This window comes from Lampetra fluviatilis, chromosome 24 (assembly GCF_964198595.1).
Source record: "Lampetra fluviatilis chromosome 24, kcLamFluv1.1, whole genome shotgun sequence".
Lineage (NCBI taxonomy): Eukaryota > Metazoa > Chordata > Hyperoartia > Petromyzontiformes > Petromyzontidae > Lampetra > Lampetra fluviatilis.
Window position 1 is genome coordinate 13,424,371 of NC_136298.1, and position 27,850 is coordinate 13,452,220.

The following is a 27,850-nucleotide window of genomic DNA, read 5'->3' on the forward strand; positions in this document are numbered from 1 at the left end:
ACACACAGTGAGACACACACACAGTGAGACACACACACAGTGAGACACACACACAGTGAGACACACACACAGTGAGACACACACACAGTGAGACACACACACAGTGAGACACACACACAGTGAGACACACACACAGTGAGACACACACAGTGAGACACACACACAGTGAGACACACACACAGTGAGACACACACACAGTGAGACACACACACAGTGAGACACACACACAGTGAGACTCATGCACAATGACACACACGCGCATGGACACGTACTGTCACAGAGACACACTGTAGCCCTCACAGGCTGGTGGGGCAAGTGCTGTTAGCGAGCGCCTCTGAAGGCCGCCACGGTACACGAGGGGGTGGGTAATCAACACCACTCCCAGATGCCTTTGTCTACCCAGTGGTGATGTTTACACACCGGCGCGCCAGGTACTCGTTGAAGGCCGAGTCGACCTAGGAAAGGCCCAGAATGGGTTCAGATTCCCGTCATCGATGTTGGCTGTGAAGCGGGAATCAAACTCGGGTCGCTGGGTTCGGAGCGGAGTGCGGCGCTAACCGCAGCGCTCAAGCGCCGTGGTGACAATTCCCCGTTCCCGTGACGAGGCCAAGCTCTCAAGGCGCAGTGCAGCAGCAGCAGTGTTCGCTCCACTGCTGCACTTCCGCGTACAGTGCCCACTCACCCACGCTGCCGCACTGTACGCACGTGACGCGGTGACCCCGTGACCTCGCGCCGCTCTGCTCGCCACTCACGGCCCCGCCCCTCGTTGCTGGCAGGGATCGCTGCCGCCCCGCCCCTCGCAGGAGGCTCCCTCCCCTACCCCCTCCCTACTCCCCCTTGCCCCTCCCCTACCCCCCCAGCCCCTCCTACCCCCCCTACCAACCTTCAACCCCCCTCACAGTGTCATACCTAATTTGGAGCTTTCGTGACTGCAGGAATTACTCACAGTGCATCAGCCACGACCTATCCACTGCTGGATGGCGTCCTTCCCCCAAGCTGTCCCGTCATTAACCACGTGGTGATGGTGACGTCACCATGGAGCTTGTGCCAGGCGAGGTGCATCTCGAGGCCACGTTAATGCTCGCTGGGTTGATGGAGACGAAGGGCCAAACAGAAGCTGCTTGGCCATGCGGGCTACATGACCCAGCGTTGCCTCGGCTACCGGAAGAGCTTACTGATGGGACTGTGCCCAGAACTTTGTAGGATCAGTGAGCTCCTCACACAATCCAGTCTGGTGAAACCAAGGCACGTTTCAAATGTCGTGATCCACATCGCACCCGCACGCTCCCGAGCGGGGCACGTTCAATTGTTTGCCATTCCATCGTTAGTCTCTTGAGTTTCCAACTGGTTAAACAAAATTGACGTGAACAATGGGCTCCTGCTATTTGCATTTGTTCTCAAATGTCTGTGCTCCTCATCATCTCGCTGCGCCCACACCGCCCCCGTGAGCGTCGTCCTTGACGACACTGAGATGCAGGTGACCAATACTTCATGGGCTCAGATCCAACATTTCACAGCTGAGGTTGATAACTTTATTGGGTTACAATGTTATTGTGAGGCCAATGACAGTGAATTATGTCATGACAATTTTAAATTATGGGGTTATCAAATTATGAACTCTTATTAGCCATATAAATATATCTGTACGACTTAAACTCTGGGCCATGGCCGAGGGGGTCCGATTGAAGTTGTGGACCACTGCCCACTGCGTAAACACATTTGTTGCGTGGAGGGACATTCAGGGACGGTGAAGGAGCCGGGTATTGCTTATTTATTGTGGTGCTTTTACTCTCCACAACAACACGAATGGTGACACTTGGGCAAGGATGGGAATGATATGTGGCTATACTTCCCTTCGCGGGGCGGGGGGGGTAAATACACCACTCTCACACTGCCCCACTCACACATAAAAGACACCAAGACCACATTAACAGCCAATACATTGTATTCCCAATGTATAAACACGGACTTGCATACTCGTTTGTCAGCTTGGATAAAACGAGGTCTTAAAGAGAGGAAACTACCATCAGCAGCCGCGTAAAAGCAACCGAGCAAAGCAAATTTCAGTACAAAAACAAACCAAGATGAGGTTCCCAGCAGCCACTTGCGCAATCGGGTCCAGCATTACCCAAACACGAAGCATCTTGAAAAACAAACACAGGTGTTGAGTACATAACCCCCATGGTGGTGGAGTACCACAGATCATTAATATGCAACAATCAAAGGCCATTTCATCATAAAATAACATCCATGACCTTTTTGTCCATCAGCTTCCTACAACCCAGTGCTTTCCAGGAAAAAAAAGAGCACTGGTTTGGAAGATCCATCGACTAATGGGCGAATGTAGGCCGATGTCAATGTTATTTTACGTGGATAAGTGGGCTTTCTGCCCGACCATGATTGTACACTCGTCACCTCTCAGCCTCATCTCTTCTGTTTATGAATACAGAGGCTGGCAGCCGTGCTCAGTGGCAGCAAGACCTCCAAGGACACATGGAGAGAGACGCTCACTGCTGCTGAGCATGCAGTGGCGGTGTCTCCTGCTGCTGCTGCTGCTGAACCCACGCATCTCGCCCGTGACGATCGCAGTGTTCTTTATTCGTAAAACAATCAACATTTGGTAATCCACAGGAAGAAATTAGTCTAAAATAAAATTTGAACCGTCACACTAAATGACCCTACATAGACATGGACAAAGAGGTATGTTTTTGAATGTTGGTTTAACATTTTTACAAGTTACAGCATCTTATGTAGTTGAATATTCACGAATGAAGGGAATACATTTAATTTAGAAATGTAAATTATCCCACCTTAACATATACATTCATTTGGCTTAAATCATAAACTCTGTGATACTATAACTGTCTTATCTTTCCTAAAATTTTAACACGAAGTTTGAACATTTCTCAGCAGTTTACCTCCAATACACCTTGTGATCGTATGAGGCTCTGTCTTAACAGTTTTGAAGCGAGCATCAAGAATGTGGCCTTTCCATCAGGAGTGACGTTGAGCATCTGTAATGTATCACAAACAGCAGGGCACACTCGCTGCAGATACTCGCTGCGTGCGCTGTGTGCGGCACAAGAGCTTGTCCACGGAGACGAGGTGTGCCATCACCTCCCACACAAACAGCAACGTCTCTCCCGCTGCTAGGAATTCACGGATAGAGGCGTTCTCCTCGGATCATAGTAGTCCGTGGACTGCTCTGACCCTTGCTGTGAAGGTCCCTTCTTGCGTTTTGTACACATGGTGTCACACGTTGAGGACTTGGTCAACCAGACACTGACTCTCTCATCTCATCTATGCTGTTTTCAACAACCACAACTCAACTCACCCACCCACCACAAGGCCACAACAACCACAACTCACCCACCACAAGGCCACAACAACCACAACTCAACTCACCCACCCACCACAAGGCCACAACAACCACAACTCAACTCACCCACCCACCACAAGGCCACAACAACCACAACTCAACTCACCCACCACAAGGCCACAACAACCACAACTTAACTCACCCAACCACCACAAGGCCACAACAACCACAACTCACCCACCCACCACAAGGCCACAACAACCACAACTCACCCACCCACCACAAGGCCACAACAACCACAACTCACCCACCCACCACAAGGCCACAACAACCACAACTCACCCACCCACCACAAGGCCACAACAACCACAACTCACCCACCCACCACAAGGCCACAACAACCACAACTCAACTCACCCACCACAAGGCCACAACAACTTCAATGAATGCTTCTTTCCTAACCCTGCTCCATTTTGGAATTCTTTCATCTTTTCCTCCCAAGCTCTTACAATAATAACCTTTCACGATTGACAAAATGTGTTCACTAATATCAATTACAACTTTAATCGCGCTCTTTGTTGTGGGCTGCTTGACATTTTGGTAATTTTGGGTTTTTCTGTGACATCCCCACCACGCGATGGGGACGGCGCCTGAACAGCACCAGCGCCGGTGACACGAGTGGTTTTACGGCCTGAAACCACCAAGCCGGAGCTCTTAGCTATTCACGTAGCACCTTGTAAAACGATAATAAAGTTGTCATGTATTTAAGTGGATGTTTAAACATATCAAAGCAGGTATCGTTGTCACCACTGTTATAAGCACATTGCAATGTTAGAAGCGAGCGTTAGGTGGAATGCGACATTTAGTATCATTTTAAAAACTCGATGACAACGCCGCACAATATTAACACACACACACGCAGATGCTCTGGGAGGCACACACACGTTGGCATTTCTTCAGCCACCATGTGGCACCTTACAGCAAACAGTGTTCAAACCGCACTCCTCGTCCTCCTGCAGGTAAGGCACAAAGCTGTGCCAGAAACACATTGCCAGCTAAACCACCACCAGCAGTATTCTTTACCAAGTACCAACAGTACAATTTTGCACTTTTTAGGCAGAAGGCCAATGTAAACCCGGAAACCACTGGTCATGTGATATTAAACAGGCATAGGGACTACACGGCCTCACTAGCTCAGCACCACCACAGTATTCAACGCACAGGGGCATTGGGTACATTGCTCCACCCCCGCCCCCCACCCTTCCCAATTCGTTTCTCTGCTAAAGTACCCAGTAGTTTCAGTTCCTTACAAACATCATCAAGTGCATCGTGCTCCTTCAATACGTCAAAGCATTCCTATTGCATGGACACAAGTGGTAATAATTGAGTGTGCGAAGCAAAGGTCTAAATTAACACACGCAGCGCTCCTCGCAAACCTCGCTGATTAAATGGAAGGAGGCCACCTCGCAACCAATTGCCTACAGCATCTGACAAGCCCTGGTCAGCCATTCATGAACTAACCAGGCTCAACCCCATCCAACCCTCTCAAGAAGATTTGGTCCTCGGGAAAATTGGGATCGATCAGTTATACGAGTGATGCTTAGGGCAGGTGACACTCTTAGTGGCACTCGGATGCCACTGGCGACACTGGTGACACTGTAGTGGCATTAGGGGGTAACAGGAGTGACACGCGGGTGACACTCAAGTGACACGTGGGTGACACTTTAGTAGAGCTGAGGGCTGCCCAATGTTTATTTGAGGACTGTGACACTTTCAGCTATGATTTCACCCGGCACTTTTATGCAAATACAATTTCAACGAAGAGGCCGAGGAAAAGTAAACTTGACTATGGAGGGGGTGCCGTAATGGAAGAGAGTTCTATATTAGTAAAGCCAACGCTGCATCTAATATTTTAGCGACCGCACGCTACAAATCACAACGCAATTTTAACAAAAGGGGGGATTATTAGTGGTCAGTTACACCCTTCTTAGTGATCAACGGACTCAAGCAATGCAATGCAGAGCGACGCAAAAGAAATATATTTAAAAGACAAACCAGAGGAGACGGCACGTACACAACACCACAGGTGCCCGACACTCGGGCCCCGCTGCCCGTGCCCAACGCCCACATCGCATGCCAGGCATCGAGCTGCCGGCACACAGGCACCGGCACGCAGGTCTCCCGCACGCAGGTCTCCCGTAGGCAGGTCTCCCGTACGCAGGTCTCCCGCACGCAGGTCTCCCGTACGCAGGTCTCCCGCACGCAGGTCTCCCGCACGCAGGTCTCACGTAGGCAGGTCTCCCGTACGCAGGTCTCCCGCACGCAGGTCTCCCGTAGGCAGGTCTCCCGTACGCAGGTCTCCCGCACGCAGGTCTCCCGCACGCAGGTCTCCCGCACGCGAGGGTCCGCGCAATCTCACGCGTGACGTTCGCAGAGAGACTCGCGAGTCTCCGTTCCACGGCGGACCTGGCGACTCGAAATGGCCAAGACCCCGGGCGCCGCGGGCCCCGACAACTCACATGTCGAGGCTGGTGACCTGCGACACGCCGTGGATGAGCAGCGTGGGCCCCAGCCCGTCGGTGATGGTCTCGAGCTGGCGCAGGTAGCGCTCGTAGCCGGCCGGGTCGGCGGGCGGCCTGGGCAGGTAGAGGAAGCGGACGGCGCACTGCCGCCCCTCGGCCGCGCCCGTCTGCTCGACGAGCTCCTGGCCCAGCACCAGGCGGTTCACCGCACGCAGATACTCATCGGACATCGCCATCCAGTTAAGCGTCGCATTCGACGAGCTCCTGGGATGATCCTCCTCGCTCGAACCGCCGCTGCCGTCGTCCTGCTCCTCTTCCAGCCTCTCGTCCCTCTTTAAAGGCCGTTTCCTCACCCGATCGGCGCCCTCTCGCTCTCTCGCTGGGAATCCGTCGGCGCCACGGAAGCCTCCGATGTCGCTCATCGCGACGTCGCCATCGTCGTCCAGGTGGTCGTGTGAGCCCCCCCCTCCCGGCTGGCGGCTCCAGTGCAGCGCCACCACCTGATCCCAGTGCACGGTGTGAATGGAGGCCTTGATGCGCAGCTGGGACAGTAGCTCCCGCAGCTTCTCCTCCTTGTTCCTCCAGCGCGCCTCGTCGCTCGACTCGCACATGCCTGGGCGGCAGCAGCAGCAGCAGCAGCAACACGACGGCCAAATCAGCACAGCAGCCTCAGCAGGCACATGCGCAGCATGGCGCACAAAGGGCATCGGCAGCAGGGGCGTGCGCAGTGGGACAGTGGAATTTTTATGAGGAGAGCGCCACCAGGAATGAAAGGACATGAACAGCACTGCCAACAATCGTCAGCCAGGCCCTAGTGGCTACGCTGCACGTGGCCTGGAACCCAGGACTGTCGAGGCAGTGAGGGTTGGTGGATCACCACACGTTCGTGAAACTGCCTCCCTACCATCGGTGTCGAGGCCGCCATCTCCCAGCTTGGCAGAGTATGATGGCAGTACAGCAAGTGGATTCAATTCCATCTGTGTCCATCGGTATAGGGATTGGGTGTTACCCACCTCGCAAGCTTGGGTGTTCTCCAGGTATGCCGGTTACCTCTCACATTTACAACACTCCTTAATGGAGTTAGGAAAACATCCCAATATAGGGCCACAGAGTTTAGGCAATTATTTGTGCCAGTTCTGGCTGCCTTCCTGCTCGTCTGTGGATTCCCAAGCCTCTGAATCCTTCTGTTCCTCTGAGAACGCAAAGTGCACGTAACAAATTACACATAATGATGATTACTTTGCTATTATTATCATTAAAGAGTCTTGAGACTCAGTGAGGCTTACCTGCATAAATGACTGGCATTGAAAATAACACAGGAGGTGCCATGTTGCAGGGCAGAGCCCAAAAGAGCTTTGACACTATGTGCCATGTGTGGTGGAAATGATCAAAGAGCAGGAGTGAGAAAACTTTCTTTGCTTTGAGCTTTGATTTCACCCATTAATGACATGTCATAAACGACAATACAAATCTTCCTTCACGTATCCGGAAACATTCTGACAGCCATCCGGCATCTTGCCATGCACTGATCATAGATCTGTTGTGTACAGGAGCTTCAGGACACTGCCGAGTGGTGGTGCTAGCGAAGGCTGTACTACTGTATACTGCCCCACTGCTTCTCTACAATCAACTTAGAATACTCTACAACTGACTCACGAGTACCTCTGTAAAATATCAGTTAAAATGTCGGCTTAGTTTATTCCTTGAAAAGTTTGATTTACTTGGAAAATTTGGTGAACCACAAGTCTAACTCTCAAATAACCGGCATACAGTATTTCATAAACTGGCAGCCTCCATTCCCCGTGGATGCCGGATAACAAAGCTCTTGCTGTAGTATTATCATTGTCGGTGACACCGCCCGGCCTCTCACCTCCGGAGGGAGACGACTCGACGCACAGGAAGATGCGCAGCTTGGCGTGGCGCCACGAGGACACCATGTTGAGGATGCAGGCCATCTGCAGCAGGAAGAGGCTGCAGACGTCCACGTAGTAGGCCGAGTCGGGCCGCAGCAGGTTGAGGGGCCACACATCGATGGAGACGGAGGGCGCCCCTCTGCGCTTGCCGCGCACCAGCGCCATGTCCAGCTCGTGGAAGTAGCGCGAGAGGCAGACGTTCTTCTTCATCTTGATGGCGTCCGACACCACGGCCACGTACTCGCGTACCGAAAGCGCCTTGGGCGACTCCAGGGCGTGCACGGGAGGGAAGTGGGCCTGCGACGGGGGCGGCACGACCAGTGCGACCGTCTCAAGACGCCGCACGAGGCAGTGGGACGTGCGCATCGCAGGAGATGCGCAAGGCATAGGAATCAAGAAATGATGTTCTAAAGGAAAAAGACGAGTAAAGTCGCACGCAAAGGAGAAGAGGCCTCGAGCCTGCACTTGGACAGAAGCGTCAACCTAAGACTGGTCACATCGCCCTAACCAACACAAGGCGGTGCTTCGTGTGGGCTGTGGCTTAACTTGATGGCACCGCAATGTCTCGTAAAGTGCCCAAGAGGATTTCTGAGGGAGCTCTCATCTCTCAAACGTGTACAAAGGGTGACTCATCACCATTTACCTCTATGCCTTTATTTATCCAATCTAATATTTAGCAAATTCTTTGTTTCCAGAAAGCACACGATTTCCTGTTAGGATGCGTTTTTCTGTCGTGTACAGAATGTTGGATTTGACAGAGAGTTGTTTTAAGCGGGTGATGATGGGCCCCCCTGGAGGTAAGTCGCCTCTCCATGTCGAGAATCCCGTGGGTACAAGCCAGCGGTGAACATCGATGACTGGACTGTACCAACGTTTTGGAACAACCTTGTTTCCTCCCTTAACATCGTAAAACTTCCTTTAGAAAATATCCTGAAGCAGATTAGTGGTGGCTACAACCAAATTTGCAAATGTGATTTGTAACTTTTATCCTTAACCGTATCGATAGTTCAAATGTAATGAGCGACTGACTACGACTGTGTGATGTTGTCTTGGTGTGGTCTGCGCCTCTTCTGTTGTTTTGTAGCCTTGCCCCAACTTATTTTAGTGATTAGAAATTGGCAGGAATGTATATACTATGCAATTTTCACTCATATACTTTATTTATTTTTATTGATTTCGAATGACTTGCTTACCTTTCCTCTACTTTGCACTCCAATCGTTTTTTTGTATTGTTTGTTGTTGTAACTTGCTGACCTGCTACTACTGGACATCTGTGAAAAAGAGCTTCATAGCCCATCGGATTTCTCGAGGATAAATAAATAAAATATTCTGATTCTGAGTCCTAACGAGGACAAAGCCAGTCGTCTACAGTCGTCTCGGTTTCCCTGCTGTATGCTCTTTCGACAATGTCTGGATTCGAGTTAACGACATCCAATTTACCTAGATGATGGTATTAGTTTTGTCTAAGTGACACAAAACAGGCATAAGTGTAGCCAACCTGAGTAGACACTGGTGGAACCATCAACCACAATCAGAACATCACCAGGCCAATGAATACATCTCATTCATGAGTGGGAAATTAAAGACGAGCCACAATTGTACACATCTGGCCATGCAACCCAAACTTTAGATCATAAAGTAAATCCATAGACAAAAAGAGATGCATAGAGATCCATAGATACAGACACACAGAGATACATAGAGATCAATAGATACAGACACACAGAGATACATAGAGATCCATAGATAGACAAAAAGAGATGCATAGAAATCCATAGATACAGACACACAGAGATACAAAGAAATCCATAGATACAGACACACAGAGATGGATGCAAAGATATCCATAGATACAGACACACAAGAGATACATAGCTACACGAAAGACAAGCCACAGTAATGCGACTGTGGCCATGCAACCTAAACTATGGACCCATATAGGAAACCACTGCAGCCTGCGCCCCTTCCACGAAGGAATAACAAAACTACAAGAACTCTCTCCTGAAGACCTCTCGTCGTGGCGAGCAGCAAACCTGAACATTGGCATTGAGCTGCCGAAAAACTGCTGCCCAAACAAATTGTCCACACGTTCAGCTCTGTAGAGGTGGTGGTCTAGACAAGGCTGAGAGGTGCTGGCATCGCACCAGCAGCGAGGAGGTGTCCACCCCAAAGTGATCGGGGTCGTCGCGCTCGCGGCTCGGGCCGTGCGGTGCCGCAAATGCCGGCTCGCTTAGGAAGTAGTCGTCGGGGACGCAGTCGTCGTAGAAGCCCAGGAAGAGCGTGTTGGGTTTCATGCCCCCTGCAGGGAGCGGCCACGCACACACACGGCCGGCGTGAGCGATTCCAGCGCGAGTGCAATGCGGGTGTGGGCAGTGCGGGCGTGGGTGACGCGAGGGTGAGCAACGCGGGCAGCGTGAGCGGCGTGAGCGGTGCGAGGGTGAGCGGTGCGGGCAGCGTGAGCGGTGCGAGGGTGAGCGGTGCGGGCAGCGTGAGGGTGAGCGACACGGGCAGCGTGAGCAGCGTGAGCAGCGTGAGCGGCGCGAGCGGTGCGAGGGTGAGCGGTGCGGGCAGCGTGAGGGTGAGCGGTGCGGGCAGCGTGAGGGTGAGCGGTGCGGGCAGTATGAGCAGCGTGAGCGACGCGGGCAGTGTGAGCGGCGTGAGCGACGCGGGCAGCGTGAGCGGCGTGAGCGTTTCGGGCGATGCGAGCGTGGCAGCGGACCCAGGCCGGCGATGCGCAGCAGGTTCTGCACGCCCTGGCGCACGGTGGGTGACAGCGTGATATCCACGAACGCCTTCACGTTGAGCTTGTCCACCAGGCTGAGCCAGTAGTTCACCTGGCTCTCCAGGGGGTCGTACGGGATCGAGTCTGAACAACGCCACCACGAGAAATGACAAGTTCATCACTGCTAAGGACTGAACACAAATGATATAGATTGACCATCAGCCATGGTCAATCCACTGCTGAATGAAGGCATCCCCAAGCCACCTCCACCTCCCACGATCCTGCAATGCAATAATCTACCCAGGACCTGCACATACACTGATTTAATCGCTCCATCTCCTAGACGGACATCCTCTCTGACGCTTCCATTACTAGACTCCCACTCCGTTATTTTTTCTCTTGGCCATCTTCCATGATCCCTTAAATCCATGGCACGTTCTGGCCAGGGGTGATGGGGACGCAGGGTCAAGACGATACGGGTCACTGGGAAATGGCGTCATGGGGCCACGGCACCCACCCAGGTCCCCGACCTCCACGTGCCCCAGGATGTAGAGGCCGCCTTTCTTGATATCGTTGACAAAGTGGATGAGGTGGCAGCTGGAGCGGGGATTGGCGACCATGAGCAGGATCTGTGGCCTCCAGAACTTGACGTGGTCTTTACGGATGTCGAGCAGCAGGAGGTACTTGCGAACCTGTGCGGAGCGCAGGACAAATGACGGCAGATTTCGCGAAGCACACATGGCCACACGCAGCGGCGCGTGCAGAGGAAGCATCATACGCATGTCGAGTCTTTAATCACCGAGCGAGAGTGTGGAGTACCCCATGCATGAGTGTGCAGCAGCCTCTATGAGGCAGCCTTCTGTCCTGGTGTGGAGCGGTGTGGAGGGGGGCGGTACCTGGTGGAAGATGAGTGCCTGGCTGATGTATCCCCAGCTGCTGGAGGGCGAACGGTAGTGGATGAAGACGAGCAGCAGCAGCATAACGGCGATGCTGGCCGACGCGTAGATGGGGCTGATGATGAACATCATAATGAGGCAGCCCACCATGCCCAGCAGGCAGGTGTGCCATGAGAAGAACTGGAACGTCGGTCTGCGAGCAGAGCGACAGCAGCAACAGCGGCGCGGAGTGCAGACAGAGTGTAGAGTGTGGGAGTGCGGGGTGTCGGAGTGCAAAGTCCACAGTGTAGAGTGCGGGAGTGCGGGGTGTCGGAGTGCAAAGTCCACAGTGTAGAGTGCGGGGTGTCGGGAGTGCGGAGTCGGGAGTAAGGAATTTCATACCTGAAGTTGGGGGCGGAGGCCCACTCCATGGCCAGGCACGCGAGGTCCACGGTGGCGTACGCGATCAGGAAGAATACGGTCACGATGCCTGCGATGGTGTTCAGCTGCCCCGCAAACAGCACCAGCTGATTCACACAAAGACAAAGGTCCCCCGTGAGCGAGTGGGCGAGTGGGTGCGTGAGTGGTCGAGCGAGCGGGCGATTGAGGGCGTGAGCAAGTGGGCGAGCGAGCACGTGAGTGAATGCGCACGTGAGTGAGTGCGCGGCACCTGCACGAGGAACCAGGAGACGAGCACGGCCACCCAGGGGTTCCCAGAGCGTGACGTCCGCTTCACCACCTTCAGCAGAACGCCTGGGCAGAGCGCAGCACAACCGCGTCACTCCACCACCACAACCATCATCACCACCACAACCATCATCACCACCACAAACACCATCATTACCAGAAGCATTATCACCACAACCCTCGTCATCACCACCACTACTATCGCCACAGACACTACCACCATCACCACAACCACCCCACATGTAGGTGAGAGAAGGAGGATGAAGGAGTGAGGAACCAGGAGGAGCCAAGAGGAGTGAGGAGGAATGGCGCACCGAAGATGTCGTCAAGTGCGACGGCGTGCAGCACTCGCGAGGCACCGATGAGGCAGCTCATGGCGGCGGAGAGCGACGCGGCGTAAATGCCGATGGTGACGAAGGGGCCCCACACGTTGATGTCTCTCATGAAGACGTAGTTGTAGAGCAGCAAATCCCTGCAGACACCGGGGCCCACACCGTCCACTCACTCGCTCGACCTGCGATCTCATCGCTCTCATTCCCAACACGGCAGCAGCTGCTTCCGAGCACGGCACGCGTGAACCCCCCGTGTCCCCGGAACCAAACGGCAGAGGTCTGTGCCGGGCAGTGGAACGTTAACGACTGATACCAACGACACCGAGCAGACCAGCGCAGAAGAACTAGGTCTTTGTTGCAGAGGTCCAGGGTTCGCGTCCGGCAGGCAGCCCTTAAAGCAGTGGTAATCCAGCAGGTTTGTTCATCACGCGAACACTTTACCGATTGGCTGTATCGGGTGGAGGAGGGTGTATGATACACATTTTACTTTCACGATCTGATTCAAAAAATAATTCCAGGTATCCCTCGACTCACGAAAGGGAGGCATTCTTCAAAAAACACGCATATAAGGGAAGTTTGTAAATCGGAATGGCTTTCCATAGATTTAATACAAAAAATGTAGACGTATTTCAGACAGCTATTCCAATTCTACTCCTAACCTAAAAATATACACCATAATCACTTTCACAATACAAAAATAATAATGAAAAACTTAAAAGATTAAAACGACTCACTAATAATTCATGTAAAACAAAGAGAATTCACCTTTTCTGGGAACTCACCAAAAAGATCTGCATTTTGGAATTACTGAAAAGGTGATGTGGAGGTGTTACTCTGCTACTGGAGGAACACCGTGAGACGGTCGCGGACGACGCAGCCTCCTGCGTGGCTCTTCTTTGATCTCATGGCGCGTACTGCGTGACATTTTGTCAACGTGAAAATTTGATTTCGTTAATAGAAAAGTGTCCATAATGTCAATTGCGTGAATGAGAACCGAACGTTCGTAAATCGAGGGATACCCAATTGAATCGTTCTGATTACTATCCCTGGAGGTGCGGAGGACACTGTTGGTGGACGGCATCGTGTCACGCGACCCGTCCCGTCCGTGCAGAGTAACGAGGCGCACGGCGCCGTCACCTGGGGCAGGAGCAGCTGACCATGAAGCAGAGCAGCACGTACACGCAGAATGTGAACACCACGGCAGCGATGGTGCCGCGTGGGATTGCGTAGCTCGGGTCCTTCAGGTCCCCTAGCGCACGCACGGTCGCACACGGGCACACGCACCACAAAGATCCCCCCGCATAGCCTATTAGCAGACTGCTGAGGCTGTTAACGAGCACTTATCAACGCCGGCACGGGGGGGTGAGTGGCTAACACCACGCCCGGCCGCTTTTGTCTCCCCAGTGGTGATGTTTACACACCGCACCAGGTACTCATTTGAGGCTGAGTCGACCTAGGGGAGACTGAGGACCAATTCAGATATTCGTAACTGGTGTTGGCCATGTGCGGGAATCAAATCTGCGTCACCAGGTTCTTAGAGCAATGCACCAATTGCTATACTACCGCTCCCCTACAAATACACGCACGCACACACGCTTACGGGCAAACGCGCACGTTAGTGTCCATGACGATACGTGTAAATGCGCGTGTGTGTGTATGGCATGGGAGGGTAGCAATGGCACAGCTGTTATGCAGGGGATCTTGTCATTGGGAGTGTTTGGAGTGGAGGGGGCAGTAGTTCCCAAGCTGCACAAACGTCGGGGGCTCGATTCTCGGCCATGGCTGACATCAGTGGCGAGTGTGCGACACTTGAATTAGTACCTTGTGTAATGTGCAATCATTTGAGTTGGAGAGACAAAGGTAGCTTGATGCTGCTCACAGGACCACGTCGTGCGCCGTGCCAGCCTCAACAGGAGGGAGGACCTGCATCTGTTGCACTCGTGACGAGTGTGGTGCGCGTATCTGTGTGCGTGTGTGCACGTGTTCGTACCGGACATGTTGGAGCCAGCCATTATGCCCGTGCAGCCGTTGAACATGATGGCAAAAACAGAAGCAAAATTCATCGTAACACCCGTTGTGTAATCTTGAGTGTAATGTTCTGTTCACACACGCAAAGAGACACAACAGAGTGGAAAGTTACTGTCAGATTTGTGTCAGGCACACACTCAGCCCTCGCACCTGTCTCAGTGTGCAGTATTTGCTGCCACTTCCCAGAGACTGATGTAAGACCCATGGTTGGATACAGGGTCAGGGACACCGGGCACAAGCAGAGTTCCGCTGCGGCGACGCTTAGACGCAAATATGAGTGACAGAGTCGGTAGCTGTGTAGTGCTGGCGGTGGTTGTGGTGATGATTGTTATGGTGATGTTGAGCGATGGTGGTGGTGGTGACAAAACGGTTAGTGCACTGCGCAACAGAACCCTACGACCTGAGTTCATTCCCGCTAATGGGCAATGTCAATAACAAATACTGCATCTGAACCGGTCCTCGGCCTCCCCCCTAGGTCGATTGGGCCTCAACCGAGCACGCGGCGCAGTGTGTAAGCATCACGACTGGAAAGACAAAGGAGGCTCGGCGTGGTGCTGGCCTTGCCGCTCACTCCTGTGCAATTACGGCCTCGACAACACTTGCCCTGACAGCACCTGTCATGGCCACACGGGGGACCTTTGGCTGCCGCCACCGAACCGGCACTCACCCTTGAGGTTGTCGTGGAGCGTGCCGAGGCTGGGGCCGCTGTAGTTGAGGTTCAAGGTGACGTTGCCATGCTTGACGACGATGTGCCGGTTCCGCACGGCGAAGAAGGAGATGAAGACGGTGAGCAGCACGAGTATGACGCACAGGAAGATGATGAACGCTGCCTTGGAGTAGATGTCGGCACCGACCAACACGACGACGAGGCAGATGAGCAGGAGGCACGAGGCGTAGAGCACCACCCAGATGTACGCGTCCGGCAGGCCGTGCGGGAAGTCGGCTGCTCACCGCCACCAACGCAACCAAAACCACGGTCACCGAGCATTACAAACATGTTTGTGAGAGGATTTTTCCCATTTCTGCACACGCAAAGACAAAGATCCCTTGTACAGGCTAAACAAATTGCTTGGAAAAGTGCTGAGAGCGAGCACCTATCAAGGGTGGCACGGTACACGAGGGGGTGGGTGGCCAGCACCATGCCCGGATGCTTTTGTCTCCCCAATGCTGATGTTTACACATCGCACCAGGTACTAATTAAAGGCCAAGTAGACCTTAAGGAGGCCTCGGACCGGATAAGATATTCACCACCATTATTGGTCATGAGCGGGAATCGAACTCGAGTCACCACGTTCGTAGCAGAGTGCGCTAACCACTGCGCCACCGCTCTACGTACACACACACGCGCTCACACGCAGACGCAGCACGTACGCCTTTTCCGAAACGAGTCCATGATGGCCTCAGTGAGGCCGAGCAAGAAGACGGCGCTGGAGCACACGTTGGCCAGGAAGAACATCACCCCGATGCTGCCTCCAAACTCCGGGCCCAGCGCCCTGCTGATCATGACTGCGATATGACGTCGCAGCAGCAGCAGCCGAGTCAAGGACGACGCGCAGCGGTCGCCATGGCGATTACGGCGCAAGACGCTGCACCCCGAATCCTGCAAGCGCGAATCGACTCATTGCGAATGACAACACTGTGTAAAAATTTATTTTTATTTTTTGTTCCTGGGTAGTAAGTGTTATTTCCTAATTGCTTATGCTTTAAAGTACGGTAAAAATGGCTATTATTCCCCACAAACTTTTCTTTTGTGACCGGGACAGTGATATTTTGAAGTGGATACATATCTGCATTTTTCTGAGATGGCATCAAGAGGCTGCAAGCATCCGGCAGACGCATTTTGCTATGTCTGCGGTCAATTTATCAAGACAAGAGCAAAAAAGTTATCTTGGGAAGCATCTGCTCAGATGTGTGAGGCCGACAAGGCATATTTCGGCATGCCTGTCAGGGATCAAGACAAACCCTGGGCACCTCATTTCACCTACGAGAAATGCAAAAAAACTCTGGAAGGTAAGATGGACAGTTGTTGCTCGGAATTTTATGTTATAAAATTTGTTTAAAAAATGTTTAATTGTAAAAGGTTTTAATTTTTTAATGTTTAAGAATATTCAATGTAATTGAAAAAAAAGTCATACATGAAAAATGTTGCGAGAATCTTTTACAAATTAGTCATGGGTAAAATAAATGCATTTATGTACGATGGTACAGAGGGGAAAAGAGAGCCATGAAGTTCGCTATCCCAAGATTTTTGGCGGGAACCCACTGACGACTCAAGCAACTGCTACTTCTGCATGGTGGACCCTTCCAAATGTCGGACTGGCAAGAATGCACCTGCTATCACGTATCCGGACCTTCCTTCATCCATCGCCCCGATGCCACACTGCCATGAACTCCCCGTAACCACTCCTCCGGAGAGAGAGCAGCCGTCTTCAGAAGAGAGCAGCAAGTCAGAGAGCGAGGAAGAGGTTGTAGATCCAGATGACATTTTCAGAGGTGGAGCTGAGGAGAGAAACCCATACTACCCCAACCAAAAATACCTCAACGACTTGATCAGAGATCTTGGTCTCACCAAGTCCAATGCCGAGCTTTTGAAGTCTAGGTTCAAGCAGTGGAACTTGTTGGATGAAAGTGTGCAAGTCGCAGATCAGAGGAAGCGTCACCAATCTTTTTACAGCTTCTTCACCCGTCAAGATGGGCTCTGCTTCTGCCACAATGTGACCAGTCTGTTCGAGGCAATCGGAATCACCTGGAACCAGAATGAGTGACGCCTCTTCATTGACAGCTCATCCAGGAGCCTGAAAACCGTGCTGCTTCATAATGGTAACAAGCACCCATCTCTTCCCCTGGCTCACTCAGTGTACCTCAAAGAGGATTACAACAGCATCAAGACCTTGCTGGACGCCTTGAAATATGAAGAGTACGGTTGGGAGGTCATCGGAATGGTAGCATTCCTGGTGGGTCTCAAAGGCGGTTTTACCAAGTGTCCCTGCTATCTTTGCCTTTGGGACCGCAGGGACACCAAGGCGCACTACCACAGGCGGGACTGGCCAGAGCGGACCGAGTTCTCTGTGGGGAGGAACAACGTCAAGTGGGAGCCACTGGTGGACCCCCGGAAGGTGCTGATGCCACCACTGCACATCAAATTGGGCCTTGTGAAACAATTTGTCAGAGCTGTAGATAAGGAGTCGACAGCCTTCAAAAGTACCTTCAAGACTTCTTCCCTAAGCTGTCTGAGGCAAAGGTCAAAGCAGGTGTCTTCGTCGGACCACAGGTAAAGAATATCTTGGAGTGCAATGAATTCCCCAAGAAGCTCACTAGTAAGGAGAAAGCGGCTTGGAACAGCTTTGTCGCAGTGGTTCGTGGCTTCTTGGGCAATCACAAGGTCGAAAACTATGTGGAGCTGGTTGAGACTGGTGAAGAACTACGGCACAATGGGCTGTAGGATGTCCCTCAAAGTCCATACCCTTGATGCTCATCTTGATAAATTAAAGGAGAACATGGGAGCGTACTCGGAGGAGCAAGGCGAGCGCTTCCACCAGGATATACTGGACTTTGAACGCCGCTACCAAGGACAGTATCACGAGAACTAGATGGGAGACTAAATTTGGGGGCTGATTCGTGAAAGTGATTTACAGTATAGTCGTAAATCTCAAAAAACTACTCACTTCTAAATCTTTTGGAGTAATTTGTGTATTACTTTAGTATAAATACATGTTAATTTTGATTCATATGTTGTTGTTTTTTCTGACTTTATGTGAACGAAAATACACAAATTCGCCCGTTTTCTCCTTGAAAATAGGTAAATTTCTAAATATCAGTCATGGTCACAAAAGCAAAGTTTGTGGGAAATAATAGCCATTTTCTATACTTTTTAGGCATAAGCAATTAGGAAATAACACTTACTACCCAGGAACAAAAATTGTGTTACATAGTGCAATGATGCATAACTTATGTGCCGATGGTAGATTTAGTCTAAAGGAGCAAACTTGCAAAAACAAGACAGAAACATACGAGACAATTCGAACGAGGCGTTACAAATGAGATACAACTGTCCATTCCTGAACTGCAATCGTTGATTCAATTGTCCCTACCTGAGTCCAACAAAAACCAGCTTGTTGTCTGTTGGCAAAGTCGCCCTTGAAAAATAAGCTTGTTAGCTCGATGGGCTTTACTCAGTGGAAAATAAACTTCTGATTCTGAAAAGTGATTTATTGCGCCAGTGAGCAGAGGTGGTGCCCATCTCCTGTTTACAGCCCTGCGCCAATGGCGGAATTCCTCATTCCTATGGCGTGGGCCAGGTCTTTCCACAGGGCAACCACTGCTGATTTTCCCCAAACAGTGGTACCTATTTTATCTACCCCAGTGGCATGATGAGTCAAGCCCAAGTTTCGGATTGGGAGCCGTTCTCCCTACCGCCAAACCACCCTGCATGAACGCCAGACAAATGGCGACAGTGCGGTACATACTGTACTCTGCTATGCCTTTACCAAAACAAACGTCGCATTGTCGAATTGGCTAAGCGGGGCAGATAGCATCAACAATGGGTGAGTGTCGCTGCTCTGCTTGGTACATTTGGCACCGAGTCTTGTGCCACTGTAGAAGACCTTGTGACCTTGTAAATTTCTCATCACTATTCTAATGCGGCCACCATGGGCGCTGCTTCCGTGAAATTCACCCGTCAATTCCTCCACCCATGTTGATGACTAACGAGGTCTTCTTCCAGTGTCCAACCACCATGCTGCAGGTGATGACAAAACGACGGAAAAACATCCCCCGTATAGCCTTCAACACTGTTGAGGCAAGTGCTGTTAGTGAGTAGCATTCATGACGGCCGGAACGGCATACGAGGGGATGGGTGACAAGCCCCACGTCTTTGTCTCCCCAGTGATGATGTTTGCACATAGCACCAGGCACTCATTTGAGGATGAATCGACCTAGGGGAGGCCCAGGACCGGTTTGGATAATCACTGGTGGCTGTGAGTAGGAATCGAACTCGGGTCGCCGGGTTTGTAGCGCAACGCGTTAACCGCTATACTACCGCTCCCCATTAAAATGAATGACAATACGCTCACCCACTCACTCACTAAATCACCCACTATCTCATCAACTCACTCACTCACCAACTTACTCGCCCACCCACTCACCACCACCCGTGTTAAGGACTCGGCCTACTAGTCTGACTGTTTCCTCTCATCCATACCGTGTCCAACCAGTTTTTGATTTGGTATAGGAATAGTAACTATTAAGTAGCTATTGAGTAACAAACCTTTCAATAATCACAAAGTAGTAGGACTGAACTCATTTGTATTGAAAGTTAAATTATAAAATGTTGCTGGCACATTGCATTATGGATACAATTGTTGAAGTGAGGTCAATGCATAACCACTTAGTGATTCGTTGCCTGGGCCCAATTCTCATTTCAATAGGAAGCGAGAACCTCTCCAGAAATGTAATGGGCAGAGGGATTAAAGGGACTTGCAACTTTCTTATATTCCTGAACCTTGTAAGGGGGATTGAGGGATTTATGGGGGACACTTTGCAAACGAGTTTTATTTGTGAGTAAAAAAATAAATCTTAAAATGACTCTACATCCTTTCTGAAAGTTTAATTGATATTGTCTGTTCACGCTCCGCAGCTGACACAACCCACAAAGGACAGCGACACCCCTGAGACATGGGGGCACGCGGCGCCGTCATACAGTAGCGGCAGTAACCCGCGTGGGCCGTGCTCTTCCTGCCAACGCCCCCAACGAGCACGAAACAGACTAATTTCACAATGACACCCGCTCACCCGTAGAGGAAGTAAGGGCCGCGCAGATCATTGGCAATGAAAATCTGCTTGAAAGATTTGACAGACGTGGCGAGGCTCGTGAGCAACACAGGATTCCACACACTCGTACAGTAAAAGAGCCCCCATCTAGCCTTTACAGACTGTTGGGGCATGTGCTGCAGGTCACACGAGGGGGTCAGTGGCCAACACTATGACCAGCCGCCTTTGTCTCCCGAGTGGAAATGTTTACATATCGCACCAAAAACTCATTTGAGGCTGTGTCGACTTAGGGGAGGCCCAGGACTGGTTTAGATAATTATCGTCACTGGTGTTGGTGGCCGTGAGCGGGAATCGAACTTTGGTTTCCAGGTTCGTAGCACAACCGCGCTAACCACAGACTCGCACGCTCACACACTCAGTCCAAATCAGATTTTTCCTACAAACAAGTCTTATTTTATATTCACGCGATCTTTATTATGAATAATATTGGTCGCGAAAGCCTACATGTTAAGTTAGAGGACTTTGTTCAAGCGTACCAGTATCTGCTGCCTGCACCGTGAGCAATGGCCAATTATTTACCCAGAGGAAGTCTCACCGAGTGCCAAGACTCTTTTTAAAGGGGCTTCTGTGTTGGGATGTGTGACCAGTTCCATTAACGGCCGGCGTACGGCACAAGGATACAGTAGACGCCTCCACCCTGCACGGCGCCGTTGGTGGAGATGGCGCAGACGGACAGCACGGTGAGGCCGATGATCACGTACGCAACCGCGAACATGAGCAGGCTCTCCAGCAGCCCGGCCTGGCCCACCACGAACCCTGTGCAACAAAGAGAAATCAAGGCAAAGATCCCCCGTGTAGCCTCGACAGACAGCATTGGGTCACCGCAAGCAATTCACCAGCTTTTGTTCAAGCAAGCCCGACTACTGATGAGACGCTTAAGGTCATAACTGGTCCAGAGCTTTCTTGTGTTTGAATCAATGCTGCCGACATGCCTGCTTAAACAATCGCTGTTATCGGACATTCGTTCAGAAAGCTCACTGCCTGATGCAGGTCAAGTTTAATTGGCTTTTTCATTTCACAGCACACAAGCTTCAGACTTTGTTACGCGTGACCATCTGCACTTCCCCTTCGCAAAACGCTGTCGCATCATAAAACACCGTCTCAACCACAATGTTGAGGATTATATAAGTTTACTAAACGACTGCGCAGCAGTTTGTCCGGTTATAACTAAAACTCAGGTGGTCATGTGATGCTACGTGATGTCACCGACCTGCACGAGAGGCTGTCAGATTTCGGCGCGGCCGGTTTCCCTGAGCCCTCCTACCAGTCAGCTGACCACACTCGTGACGTGCCCCCCCGTGCATGCTGCAGCGCTCACGTGACCCTGCAGGTGAACTTTCTGACCCACTCCTACCGGACATCGGATTTCTCCAGGATATAGATTCTGATTCTGTATATCTGTAATGCAGATTTAAGCGGCCAAGGCTGAGGCCAGGTAACTCCTGACTAACATCACAACCAAACTGAACACCACAAGAGCTAAACTTTATCAGCTACCCAATGCACAGGTGGACTCTTCAGTGCTTCCACAGCATTTGCAACATAAAAGATGCGTCATTTAGACAAGCCATAACTCATCCCTAAAGTTATTGTAGCTTTTATTAAAGATTCAAATAGAAATGCACAGATTGTTTTTTGTATTGTATTTGTAACGAGCTTTGCGTATCACCCGCTTGCGTGCGTGGGATCTCTCCAGGTCCTCCCGATTCCTCTCGTCATCCAAACACTCGTTCATGAAATCGGCTCAACATCTCCACGGAGGAGGTTCCTTAAAAAGAGTGTTGACACTCGGTGGGGCTTTCCCGGATAAATAAAAGGCAGTTCTCTTCATGGCGGTGACCGCGCTAATTAAACCATTTACTCCCTGTTTACAGGAAATTCGGAAACTGCGGCAGAGCCAAGCTGAGTTTCCACTTGGCAGGGCAGATGGGGTCTTTGCGGACTCTGTCAGGGCATTATTATTACAGCCAGGGGGCAGGGCCGGGGGTCATTCCGTGGACACACCACCACGCACCACCACCCAGGTCTCACCCAGGTCTCGTGATGAGAGGACATGGACGCCGCTTCCCCGCCAAGTACACCATTGCACTTTAGTGATTTTTGGCAGAAATTTATGTTTTTGTTGGGGGGCGGGTGCTGGTCAGTATTATTTAATTTAGGCATCGCATTAAGTCGTATGAAGGTATTTATTTTTCAATTTTCAATCAGTTCCTTATTCTCGAACAAAAATAGTTCTACAATAGTGAATCGATGCTCAGCAACTGTGAACATGGCTGAAAAAAATCATTCCATAGCAATGAGCAGAGCATCAGTGAGCTCTGGAGCTCAGGATTGAGTCCGGCACTCACCGATGCACTCCAGTCACTCGCTCATCAGCAGCCAATCGCTTCCTTATCACTCTTCTATTGCTACTACCATGGTTACTGTTTCTGTGAACCTGATTTGTTGATTCAGAAACTGTTTTGTCTTAACAATCACAGCGAGTTCTACCGTCACCCTCTACGGGTCTCAACTCACTCACACTGCAGGTCACTTCCACACATGTACTCTACACTTCCACACGAGTGTGTATGTTGACCTTCTTTGCATTTTTCTTCCTGCTTATTCCCTCGCACTGTTACCCTGTGGAATTCCCTCCCATCGAACCTTGTCCACAGCTTTTACGACCTCATCAAATTCAAGAAACGTGTCGACCCTTATCTATTATGACTTTGATGGTACCGTTTGTGGCTGGCCGCTTGACGTTTTGGGGCTTTGAGCCTGTGCTCGGCAAATGCGATAGATCGATAAATATCTCGGTCTGTGATCTCCGGTTGCCTGGGTGGAGTTGGCTCCGTCCTTGCCCAATCCCTGGCCAGCTGTCTCAAGCACGCAAACACAACAAACTGTGTATAACAAGAACCTGCCACAGCCTGAGCCACTATCCCGGCATGCGGGGTACACCTCTGATGGACGCCCTTGTTGCCTGTCTGCACACACGGCTCTTCCATTCAGTGCTACTCACTACAACACGTGCAATTATGCCATCATTTCACCAGCAATGAACGTATTCTCGCACATGCTGACAACTCATGTAATGTGTTAATTATAAACTTCTTTAACGCCGTACGTAGCTGAACGGAGGTGTGGGGGAGGGGCACCAGACTGGACATCAATTTGCAATTCCTCACTCTTCTGGAGCCATATCCAAGAGGGTCCTTTCCTTTAAACATCGGGCAGCTCACCAGCATTGGTTTAAGCAAGTCCGACTCTGCTGATGACACACTGAATGTCGAAACTGGTCCAGAGTTGTGTGCAATGTGCTTCAGGAAGTCTCATCCATCACCTCCAAACGACCTGGCATCACCCGCAGCGCCTCCCTCATTCTCCAGCGCATCGAAGACTCTCACTATGAACATCTCCTGAGAAATTACGATTTAAAGCTTTCGTGACTGCCAGGGATTCATGTTCTTGGTTCTTTCGGTAAAGTCACTTTACCGAAAGAACCAAGAACATCTCCTGAGAAATTCCATTCCGCCAAAACGGTCCAAACCTTTATTTTAATGACAGCAACAATGTCTCATCAACCTGTGTCAGTTAATGCTCAATCTAAGTGGTCTGCCAGGCCCAACTTGCGTTATACAGGGAAAATATTATTTTACATGTATTTGTTTGCGCAATGTTTTCGATTTCCCATGTCATATGTTTGTTTTTGTGCTGATTTCTATGTTCTCGATTGCTCTACTTTGCTGTGTTTGTTTTGCTTTTGTCATTCTGGGTGGGCGAGCAAGTGGCTGGGTGAGTGAGTGGCTGGGTGAGTAAGTGGCTGGGTGAGTGAGTGGCTGGGTGAGTGAATGGCGGGGTGGATTAGTAGCTGGGTGAGTGGCTGAGTTAGTGGCTGTGTGAGTGGGTGGCTGGGTGAGTATGTGGACGAGTGAGTGGCTGGGTGAGTGTGTGGGGGAGTGAGTGGCGGGGTGAGTGAGTGGCGGGGTGAGTGAGTGGCTGAGTGAGTGGACGAGCGAGTGGCTTGGTGAGTGAGTGGCTGGGTGAGTGAGTGGCTGGGTGAGTGAGTGGCTGGGTGAGTGGCTGAGTGAGTGGCTGGGTGAGTTAGTGGCTGGGTGAGTGGCTGGGGGAGTGGCTGGGTGAGTGGCTGGGTGAGTGGCTGGGTGAGTGGCTGGGGGAGTGGCTGGGTGAGTGTGTGGCTGGGTGAGTGGCTGGGTGAGTGAGTGGCTGGGTGAGTTGAGTGGCTGGGTGAGTTGAGTGGCTGGGTGAGTTGAGTGGCTGGGTGAGTGGCTGAGTGAGTGGCTGGGCGAGTGGCTGGGTGAGTGAGTGGTGGGGTGGATTAGTAGCTGGGTGAGTGGCTGAGTGGCTTGCTGTGTGAGTGGGTGGTTGAGTGGCTGGGTGAATGGCGGGGTGAGTGGGTGGTTGAGTGGCTGGGTGAGTGGCGGGGTGAGTGGCTGGGTGAGTGGCTGGGTGAGTGACCGGGTGAGTGGCTGGGTGAGTAGCTGGGTGAGTGGCTGGGTGAGTGGCTGGGTGTGTGGACGAGTGAGTGGCTGGGTGAGTGGCTGGGTGAGTGGGTGGTTGAGTGGCTGGTGAGTGGCGGGGTGAGTGGCTGGGTGAGTGGCTGGGTGAGTGACCGGGTGAGTGGCTGGGTGAGTAGCTGGGTGAGTGGCTGGGTGAGTGGCTGGGTGTGTGGACGAGTGAGTGGCTGGCTGAGTGGCTGGGTGAGTGGCTGGTGTGTGGACGAGTGAGTGGCTGGCTGGGTGAGTGGCTGGGTGAGTGGCTGGGTGAGTGACTGAGTGAGTGGCTGGGTGAGTGGCTGGCTGGGCGAGGGGCTGCTGGGTGAGTGGCTGGGTGAGTCGCTGGGTGAGTGGATGGGTGAGTGGCGGGGTGAGTGGCTGGCTCGCTCACCGATGCGCAGGTAGAGCACCACGCTGAACATGGACAGCAGCGTGGGCACACGACCCCGAAGAAGGTGTTCAGCTTCCTGCTGGGCTCGGCGCGGGGCGGCGCGGCTCGGCGACGCTGAGCAGGCGGTAGTGGAGCAGCGGGGGCCCGCTCACCAGAGTCCCCCATCTTCTCAACCACCACCACCACCACCACCACACAACCACCACCACCCTCAACCACCACCACACAACCACCACCACACAACCACCACCACCCTCAACCACCACACAACCACCACCACACAACCACCACCACCACAACACAACCACTCAACCACCACACTCAACCACCACCACACTCAACCACCACACCCTCAACCACCACAACACAACCACCACCACACAACCACCACCACACAACCACCACCACCACCACCACCCTCAACCACCACCACACAACCACCACCACACAACCACCACCAAACTCGACCACCACTACACTCGACCACCACACTCAACCACCACCACTCGGCCGCAACACTCAACCCACCGCCACACGCGGCCACAACACTAGGGCAAAAACGTGATTTGGATGCAAAAACGTGATTTGGAGGCAAAAACGTGATTTGGAGGCAAAAACGTGATTTGGAGGGCAAAAACGTGATTTGGAGGCAAAAACGTGATTTGGAGGCAAAAAACGTGATTTGGAGGCAAAAACGTGATTTGGAGGGCAAAAACGTGATTTGGAGGCAAAAAACGTGATTTGGAGGGCAAAAACGTGATTTGGAGGCAAAAACGTGATTTGGAGGCAAAAACGTGATTTGGAGGCAAAAACGTGATTTGGAGGGCAAAAACGTGATTTGGAGGCAAAAACGTGATTTGGAGGGCAAGAAACGTGATTTGGAGGCAAAAACGTGATTTTGAGGCAAAAACGTGATTTGGAGGGCAAAAACGTGATTTGGAGGCAAAAACGTGATTTGGAGGCAAAAACGTGATTTGGAGGCAAAACGTGATTTGGAGGCAAAACGTGATTTGGAGGGCAAAAACGTGATTTGGAGGCAAAAACGTGATTTGGAGGGCAAAAACGTGATTTGGAGGGCAAAAACGTGATTTGGAGGCAAAAACGTGATTTGGAGGCAAAAACGTGATTTGGAGGCAAAAACGTGATTTGGAGGGCAAAAACGTGATTTGGAGCAAAAACGTGATTTGGAGGCAAAAACGTGATTTGGAGGGCAAAAACGTGATTTGGAGGGCAAAAACGTGATTTGGAGGCAAAAACGTGATTTGGAGGCAAAACGTGATTTGGAGGGCAAAAACGTGATTTGGAGGCAAAAACGTGATTTGGAGGCAAAAACGTGATTTGGAGGGCAAAAACGTGATTTGGAGGCAAAAACGTGATTTGGAGGGCAAAAACGTGATTTGGAGGCAAAAACGTGATTTGGAGGGCAAAAACGTGATTTGGAGGGCAAAAACGTGATTTGGAGGGCAAAAACGTGATTTGGAGGGCAAAAACGTGATTTGGAGGCAAAAACGTGATTTGGAGGGAAAAACGTGATTTGGAGGCAAAAACGTGATTGGAGGGCAAAAACGTGATTTGGAGGCAAAAACGTGATTTGGAGGGCAAAAACGTGATTTGGAGGCGAAAACGTGATTTGGAGGCAAAAACGTGATTTGGAGGCAAAAACGTGATTTGGAGGCAAAAACGTGATTGGAGGCAAAAACGTGATTTGGAGGGCAAAAACGTGATTTGGAGGGCAAAAACGTGATTTGGAGGCAAAAACGTGATTTGGAGGGCAAAAACGTGATTGGGAGGCAAAAACGTGATTTGGAGGCAAAAACGTGATTTGGAGGCAAAAACGTGATTTGGAGGGCAAAAACGTGATTTGGAGGCAAAAACGTGATTTGGAGGCAAAAACGTGATTTGGAGGGCAAAAACGTGATTTGGAGGGCAACAACGTGATTTGGAGGCAAAAACGTGATTTGGAGTCAAAAACGTGATTTGGAGGGCAAAAACGTGATTTGGAGGCAAAAACGTGATTTGGAGGCAAAAACGTGATTTGGAGGCAAAAACGTGATTTGGAGGGCAAAAACGTGATTTGGAGGGCAGAAACGTGATTTGGAGGCAAAAACGTGATTTGGAGGGCAAAAACGTGATTTGGAGGCAAAAACGTGATTTGGAGGGCAGAAACGTGATTTGGAGGCAAAAACGTGATTGGAGGCAAAAACGTGATTTGGAGGCAAAAACGTGATTTGGAGGCAAAAACGTGATTTGGAGGCAAAAACGTGATTGAGGCAAAAACGTGATTTGGAGGCAAAAACGTGATTTGGAGGCAAAAACGTGATTTGGAGAGCAAAAACGTGATTTGGAGAGCAAAAAACGTGATTTGGAGGCAAAAACGTGATTTGGAGGCAAAAACGTGATTTGGAGGCAAAAACGTGATTTGGAGGGCAAAAACGTGATTTGGAGGCAAAAACGTGATTTGGAGGGCAAAAACGTGATTTGGAGAGCAACAACGTGATTTGGAGGCAAAAACGTGATTTGGAGTCAAAAACGTGATTTGGAGGCAAAAACGTGATTTGGAGGCAAAAAACGTGATTTGGAGGCAAAAACGTGATTTGGAGGCAAAAACGTGATTTGGAGGGCAAAAACGTGATTTGGAGGCAAAAACGTGATTTGGAGGGCAGAAACGTGATTTGGAGGCAAAAACGTGATTTGGAGGCAAAAACGTGATTTGGAGGCAAAAACGTGATTTGG

At 51.1% G+C, this 27,850-nt stretch overlaps 1 protein-coding gene across 1 annotated transcript; it reads right to left on the reverse strand.

The window, feature by feature from the left end:
• Positions 1-1,927: 1,927 nt before the first annotated feature.
• Positions 1,928-25,381, reverse strand: SLC12A9 (solute carrier family 12 member 9). The gene is given in 18 exon segments (XM_078867818.1): positions 1,928-6,454; positions 7,712-8,051; positions 9,899-10,053; positions 10,474-10,620; positions 10,994-11,168; positions 11,373-11,565; positions 11,754-11,878; positions 12,022-12,104; positions 12,353-12,510; positions 13,508-13,619; positions 14,361-14,468; positions 15,066-15,341; positions 15,770-15,904; positions 20,849-20,983; positions 25,118-25,168; positions 25,171-25,221; positions 25,224-25,257; positions 25,259-25,381. Coding segments are annotated over 18 exon segments (2,922 nt in total). The 5' UTR covers positions 25,283-25,381; the 3' UTR covers positions 1,928-5,834.
• Between the last annotated feature and the right edge of the window lie 2,469 nt (positions 25,382-27,850).